At 45.9% G+C, this 7,427-nt stretch overlaps 1 protein-coding gene and 1 long non-coding RNA gene across 4 annotated transcripts in view; one reads left to right on the top strand and one right to left on the bottom strand.

The window, feature by feature from the left end:
* The window catches only part of LOC108795290, a 10,967-nt gene extending 6,714 nt beyond the window's left edge, over positions 1–4,253 (top strand). Inside the window, exons 2-3 of the long non-coding RNA XR_001941749.1 lie at positions 2,512–2,514; positions 4,242–4,253. This is a non-coding gene — a long non-coding RNA (uncharacterized LOC108795290). The remainder of the gene's footprint in view (positions 1–2,511; positions 2,515–4,241) is intronic.
* BAIAP2 (BAI1 associated protein 2) overlaps positions 1–7,427 on the bottom strand; it is a 114,183-nt gene that overhangs the window by 5,273 nt on the left and 101,483 nt on the right. The window contains exon 14 of one of the 3 annotated variants that reach the window (XM_018566511.1): positions 2,393–2,434. The exons of the other annotated variants lie outside the window; for them this stretch is intronic. Within the exon in view, the coding sequence (XP_018422013.1) occupies positions 2,407–2,434 (28 nt within the window). The 3' untranslated portion in view covers positions 2,393–2,406. Of the gene's footprint in view, positions 1–2,392; positions 2,435–7,427 lie in introns of those variants that run through there. 3 annotated transcript variants of the gene reach the window in all.

The following is a 7,427-nucleotide window of genomic DNA, read 5'->3' as shown; positions in this document are numbered from 1 at the left end:
GTAAGTGTGGGGGGACTGGGGGAGAAAAAAGGTGCTGGGCCGTTTTACCCTATTTACCCGAATGCATTAAGGTAAAAAACGCCCAGATCTTAATACTACTTTAATTTCGCATTTCTTCATAATGGTCTCCAAACTGGCATGTAGACTAAGCTGTCCAGGAACAGTGACAGGAAATGGCACAAGCCATAAAACTGCCAGGCACGCAGACCGCAACATAAAAAAATAGCATGGAACAAAAAGTTGTAATTGATGGTTGAAATTCATTTAAAACATTTATTGGTGAAGAGCATCATCCAACGCGTGTCAGGGGAAAGGCTGGTTTCACTGATAAGAATTACCTTAGATAATATTGTATATGATCTACAATTATTTTTTTTTTTTTATGTTGGCCCTGAAGAAGGGAGTTCCTTTCTATAAAATAAAGTGTCAGGGGGTTTAACCTGATAAATCGGTTTGGTGCGGACTAACCCTTTAAAATAAGTCAAAGTGTGTCAATGATGTACTAAAACTACTATTACATGTACATTCTCCTCTTGGTGTAAAGTCATTGCACACCATGTGACACGTCATGTGATGCGCCATTCTTCCGGTTTAGTAGTGCAGCACAAAATGTCAAGTAACAATATTAAAGTCGTATAAAATAATTAAATTCAGCTAAACAATACAATAAAACCCAACAGGAAAACGTAAAAAGGTGTCAAGACCCAAGTGAGCAAGAGAGAGCAAAGCAACCCGAGAGTGGAGCCCTAGTGTGATGAGAAAGATGAGGAGCCGCCATCCATCTTCAGAATGGAGCTGCAGGAGTGGAGTGAGAAGGACCCCCCCATGGGAAGACAGGAAGGTCTATGGGATCATGGAGGAACCAGCAGCACAGTAGTTAGTCAGCCAGATAGGAGAGGAGGGTGGGAGGTTAGCGTGACAGTTATTGCCCAAGAAAGGTCAAAGCAGCCAAAATGGTCTCCCCAAACGTGGGATGTTAGCTGGGTGGCGAGTGATCTGCGCTCTGCTATAACCGCCGCGTCATCGCTATCATTCAACAGACGACAAATATTAATTAATACCTGCGCAGTGCAACATTATATCATATACCACATGGACCCTGTGTATGATTGATATATATATATATATATATATCAATGTGCCCTGTGTCCCTTTCCTCTCATGTCATAACTTTTCCAATTATATCATGTAGGAATAGGAGCTGCTCCCCCTAGTGGCCATCTGCAGATCAAGCTGTGCACTCTGCACCCTTGCTGAACCACTTTTAAGTCAATTACAGAAATTTGGGGGGCTATTTAGAAAGCACTACAGGGAATTTAGCTTCACAGATTAGGACTTGGCTTGTCCTGTGAATTTATAAAGCTGAGATCTACGGCGCTAGGCAAATATGGCGGCGAAGAATTGACACCTTTCTGCTGGCCACTTTAACATGTATTTTGGTGACTTCCTTAAAAGGAGAACTATGGGGTTAAGTCTTTTCTCCATAGTTCTCCTTAGGGTAACCAGAAGACACAAACTAGCGTCCTCCCGTCACCTTAGGCTCAGTACACCGCAAGCTCAGTCTCAGAAAAGAGAGTTCACAATCCCAGCTGTAACCTACATAACCCTCCGAACTGTCTCTGCTCTACTCTAGGCACCTCTCTCTCCCTTCATGACTTCTCCTGTGCTTCCTCCTTTCTCTGGACTTCCCTTCCACATACGATCTGACACTCTCCAGCCACTCTGACCCTTAAAGGAGAACTATGGTGTTAAGGCTTTTCCCCATAGTTCTCCTTAGGGTAACGGGAGGACACAAACTAGCGTCCTCCCATCACCCTAGGCTCAGTATATAGGGAGCTACAGCTCGCGGTATACTGAGACGCCGCAGCTGAAGCGGATCCCGACAATTGTGCCGGGATCCGCCCAGCTGCGTGACTGACGACTGGCTCTGCCTATCTAGAGGCAGAGCCAGCTGTACCCGCCCCCTCCCCCTCCCCCAGTCAGCGCTGGCGGATCGGAGCGGGGAGGGGGGAATCAATGAGAATAATGAAAAAGCAAAACTGTTACATATTTACAACCTCAAATACTACGTAACTATGCAACATTTTTACTTTTTCATTATTCTTCTTTGATGGTCTGTAGATCTCTTCTTTATATATCTAAAAAAGCAAAAATGTAATTAAAAAAAACCTGTAATAGTTCTTAGGATCCTAAAGTGGCAAATTAGGAAAAAAAAAAAAAAGCAACCAAAATCCATGTTAAAGTGGCCAGCAGAAAGGCGTCAATTCTCCGCCGACATATTTGCCTCGCGCCGTATAATCCGTCCGCCTGAACGGTCATAGCAGAGCGCAGAGAAATGGGTTTTAGAAGTGAAGTTTTCTTTTTATTTCAAACACATTAAAAAAACTTACTGAGCGCAGAGAACTCTCAGAATCTCGCCACATCACCCTCCAAGCTGCAACATAAAAACAAGTTTTTAGCCGAGGAAGTGCGTGACACACGCTCGGTTTGGCTCAGACATGGTTTTTTCAGTTCGTATAATCTAAATACTCTTCAGGCGCCTGCCAGCATGCTGCAGAGATGGATCCTGGCTCTGTGGGTGGAAGCAGTGGTCTCTCTGCAGAGATCAGCTAAAACTCTTCAATCAGCAAAGCTGCTTTGGGGCGTGTCTGCTTTGACATTGAGTTCAATGCACCGCCACGCCCCCCCAAAGAACTAAGCCGGCTGGGTTGCGTTCCAGAGGCCGAACGCACTCTTGATGGTGTGACTGGGCCCTGACGCGAGTTGGTGGAACACCCTCAGCAAGCAGAGTTCCCAGCTCCGCCCACCTGCTGCGGCAACTACAAACTTTATTTTTTTTAGTCCTTGGTATTGTGTAGAAGGATCAGAACTCCTGTCATGTCAACGCCCAGACTATCTTACAGGGAATTCACCTCTCAGGGAGGACGGTTTCCCCATACAGGAAGCAAAATCTGCAACAAAGACACCAACAAAAAGCTTCTAAATGAAAGACCAAAAAAACTCCTCGTGACACTTTATAGAATGTGATCCGGATCAGACCAGAGCAGGGTTCTTATCAGATCTCCGGTCGGGTGACCTTGTCCTTCCTGATGCATTTTATGGAGCGGGGGGGGGTTCGCTGCTTACAAATGTTTTTGATACATAGTGCAGATTTTGTATATTGCAGATTTTGTATATTGTATCGGGATGTGAAAAGTATTACAATGTTTACTGATTGGAATGAAGACTTAGAATGTTTGTACAAGGAGCGGTGAAGCTTTTATCTAGGATTGGTTTGGAGTATTAAAAACTGACAGGAGTTCCATCCTCCCCCAACTCTACAGGCAAAAAACACCATAAAACAAACAAAACTATCGCTTCCGTTGCTCTTTGTGTTTTCATCAGATGGGAAGTGAAGAAAATTCTCTGTGACAATGTAGCAGAGAGCTTAAAAAAAAAAAAAAGGCCTCGGAAAGCAATAAAGCCCAGATAGTGTTTTCATTCTCCCCCAATCTCTCTAAAACTAAAATAAAATAAAAACAAAGTTAAAGTGACACCAAACTCCGGAATTCAACCTTAAAAATACATTTAAGTATAATAACTATGAACAACAATGTATCTTATTTGTGTATCACTCGGCTGTAGATCCTCCAATCATCTCTGAATTGGTGCCGACACTGTCCTTCCTTCTGGAGGGGGGCTACATCTGTTCCCCATGGTCCCTGTGTGTGTTGTATAGTAGTCACCGCTCCAAGCTCCCCCCCGTTTAGTTGAGTTAACTAAACGGGAGATTGTAGTCCATCACAGGATCGCACAGCGGGCGGGGGGCATGCTTGCGGTGCCATTGACTTTAATGCACCACCACGCCCCCTCCCGCAGGGAGCCGGCCGGCTTGCGTTCCAGAGGCTGAACACTCAGAACCGGCCCTCTCTCTTGGCTGTCTCTTCTCTCTCTCTCCCCTTTTTCTATCTGCTGTCTCTCTTGTCTGTCTTCTCTTACCTCCGCTGCAGCAGCATTCCGGGTCTCCTCTGGTGCGCTGGCGTCCTGTCCTCCTGCAGTGAGGTCTCATGGTCCCGGTGTTGTAAAGTAGTCACCGCTCCAACCCCCCCCACGGGATAGACTACAATCTCAATACAAATGAGTAAACTAAACATGAGATTGTAGTCCATCCCAGGAGTGAGCTTGGAGCGGTGACTACTTTACAACACACACAGGGACCATGGGGAACAGACGCAGCCCCCCTCCAGAAAGGACAGTGTCAGCACCAATTCAGAGATGATTGGAGGATCTACAGCCGAGTGACACACAAATAAGATACATTGAGAGGAATTTATCAAAACTGGAGCATCTGTGCATGGCAACCAATCAGCTTCTCTCTTCAGTTTGTTCAGTTAAGATTTGAAAATGAAAGAGAGAAGCTGATTGGTTGCCGTGCACGGCTGCTCTAGATTTTGTCTGCTCGTTTTGATAAATCCCTTCATTGTTGTTAATAGTTGAGGTACTTAAATGTATTTTTAAGATTTAACTCTTGAGTTTAGCGTCACTTTAAAAAGGAGAACTACGAGGTGAGTGATTTTCACTCACCTCATAATCTGAGCCGACCTGTGACAATGAGACTGTCCCAGGTCGGCTCAGTGGATCGGGAAGTGAGCGAACACATACCGGCGCTCGCTCACTTCTCGATCTATCCCTGCAGAGAGCTGTGACTGTCACTCACGGCTCCCTGCAGGGATTCTCCCCCCTCCCCTGTCCGATCCTCCAGCGCTGACTGGCAGAACGGACGGGGCGGCACAGCTGGCTCTGCCTCCGGATGGGCCAGAGCCAGCTGTCAATCCCGCAGCTGGGTGGATCTTGACAGCAATGTCGGGATCCGTTCCGACTGCGTCTCAGTATACAGCTGTAGCTCGCGGTATACTGAGCTTTGGGTCACGGGAGGACGCTAGTTTGTGTCCTCCCGTGACCCTTAGGAGAACTATGGGGAAAAGCCTTAACCCCAAAGTTCGCCTTTAACAGTTACCAGCAGTCTGCAGCCCCTTATCTCCACTGTGAGAGATGCTGCATGTGGTAGGAGAGGGACAGGAGAGCTCTGCATGGCCTTTTGCTCCCCTTCGCCTCCAAATAAAGGCTTCCAGGCCGTGCAGACGACTGAGCGAAACTTCCCCCTTTCTTTTAAATTAAAAACACAACACAGGTTTCTGAGCATGGATGGAAAATGAGAGATCTTTTATTAGTAGGCAGATGAAATGCGTGCAGAAAATGATCCTGAAGGCACAGAAGTCAAGAAAAAAAATAAAGATTAAGGAAAAAAAAAAAAAAAGCAGGTTGTATAAAATGTTTATTAGCCTCTTATGGTACAGCTGCTCAAAGATCAAAATCACAGTTAGCATGTCACCAAGAACCATTTCCCCCAGAAAGAAAAGGAAAAAAAAAAAAAAAGAAAAAAAAGAAAATTCATACTGAGAGAAACAAGTCCAAGAAGCAAGCAAGGCCAATGATTTAAAAAAAGATCCCCCATATTGCCCCATTTCAATGCAATAAATAAAACTTTATTCATACAAGAACATCATAAGAGGGCACATTATATTTTTCCTTAACTCATGAAAAAAAAAAAAGAGAAAAGTATGAAGCACTGTACATTCTTTATACAAGATTCTACATTCCGTCCATCACTGAACAACGGAATTAAAATAAATATCAAATGAAAAAAATGCACAAAATCGGAAGCAAAAAAACTTTATGGATAAAATGATAGAATTATACGAGAGAGAGATCATTCCAGCATAGCAGAGAAACTGACTTTTTATTGTCTCATTTTATCTGTTTACAGTAAAGCTCTAAAGAGAATTGGGAGAAGATAAAGTTTGGCCCGGTTCACACCTGGGCGTTTTGTAGCGCGTTCCTACGCTCTGCAAAACGCTCAAACACCAAAATCCCATTGTTTTCTATGGGCACGGTTCACACGTGGGCGTATTACAGGCCGTATGAACGCGCTACAAAACGCCCTACGCCCAAAGAAGTACAGGAGCTTCTTTGGGGCGTTTTTGTCGCGCGTTTCCATTGGGATACAGCCAAGTAGCCCTCGGAAACGCGTGTTTGTCGTCAAACACGCGACACAACGCGCATATTCGATACGCCTAGGTGTGAACCCAGCCTTTGGGAAGATCCCCATTATATATATCCCACATCAGACTGACAAAAAGCAATACACCTTAGAGCAGGGGCGCCCACAATTTTTCCTCTGGAGATCTACTCTTCAAATGACGAGCTCAATGAGATCTACTAACAAAAAAAAACAAAAAAAACCTGCATTCAGGGGCGTGGCGGTGCATTAAAGTCAATGGCACCGCAGCCACGCCCCCCGCCCACAGTGCGATCGTCCGCACCCCGGAGCAAAGGCATATTAGTGCCTGCTTTCTGGTCCAGTGCGATCTGCAAAAATGCTGCGAGCACTATTTTTGCAGATCGCACTGGACAGCAACGCAGGCACCGATGTGCCTGCGTTCCAGGTGCAGCCGATCACACTGCGGGCGGGGGGCGGTGCCATTGACTTCAATACACCACCACGCCCCTGAACTCAGGGAGCCGGCCGGCTTGCGTTCCAGAGGCTGAACACTCTGCAACGCAGACTTTGTGGTGTGAACCGGCCCTCTCTCTTGGCTGTCTCTTCTCTCTCTCTCCTCACTCTCTCCCCTGTTTCTATCTGCTGTCTCATCTCTCTCTCAATGCTTTCTCTTCTCTCTGCTGTCTCTCTCCTGTCTGTCTTTTCTTACCTCCACTGCAGCAGCTTCCCGGGTCTCCTCTCATGCGCTGGGGTCCTGTGCTCCTGCGGGGCTCGTGTGGCCGACGCTGCACACGGGGAGAGGTGTCCCGCCCCCTTCCCGTCTGCGGCGTCTGATACATTCAGCCGGCAGCTGCACCGCGGGAGGACAGGGGACAGGTCAGTGAGCCGATCGTGATCTACCAGAGTTCGCTTTCCGATCGACCTAATGGGCACCCCTGCCTTAGAGCCAATAAAGACCCGTCTGTTCTTGTGTGTTGTGTCACATGTTACTGTGCATTGTGTTTCTGTACCGCAGGGGTAGTGAATTAAAGTTAAAGGAGGTCCGGTGAATACAATTTTCATTAAGCTGAGGTCTGAACAAAACAATCACCCAGTTCGTGTTCGTACCGCGGTCCGCCATTTAATGCCGGCTGCTATAACCCGTGTGTGTGTCAGAGCTGCATTGCCTCAGTTCATGGGGTAGCCATTCAAAAATGAATGATAACTCACCACATTGCAAAAGGTGTGTTTCGGTTCCAAGTCCAGTCCTTTTATCAAAAGGTTCAAACAATGGACCGGGATTAGGACAGCAACATTAGTAATACACAATTTGAGGAAAACAACTGGCCAAACATTTTTTCATCTTCCAAAAAAATAAATAAATTTTAAATTTATATAAACAATATAT

Source organism: Nanorana parkeri, unplaced genomic scaffold (assembly GCF_000935625.1).
Source record: "Nanorana parkeri isolate BGI_ZX_2015 unplaced genomic scaffold, ASM93562v1 scaffold954, whole genome shotgun sequence".
Lineage (NCBI taxonomy): Eukaryota > Metazoa > Chordata > Amphibia > Anura > Dicroglossidae > Nanorana > Nanorana parkeri.
The sequence above is the reverse complement of the archived record's forward strand: the minus strand, read 5'-3'. Positions and strand labels throughout refer to the sequence as shown.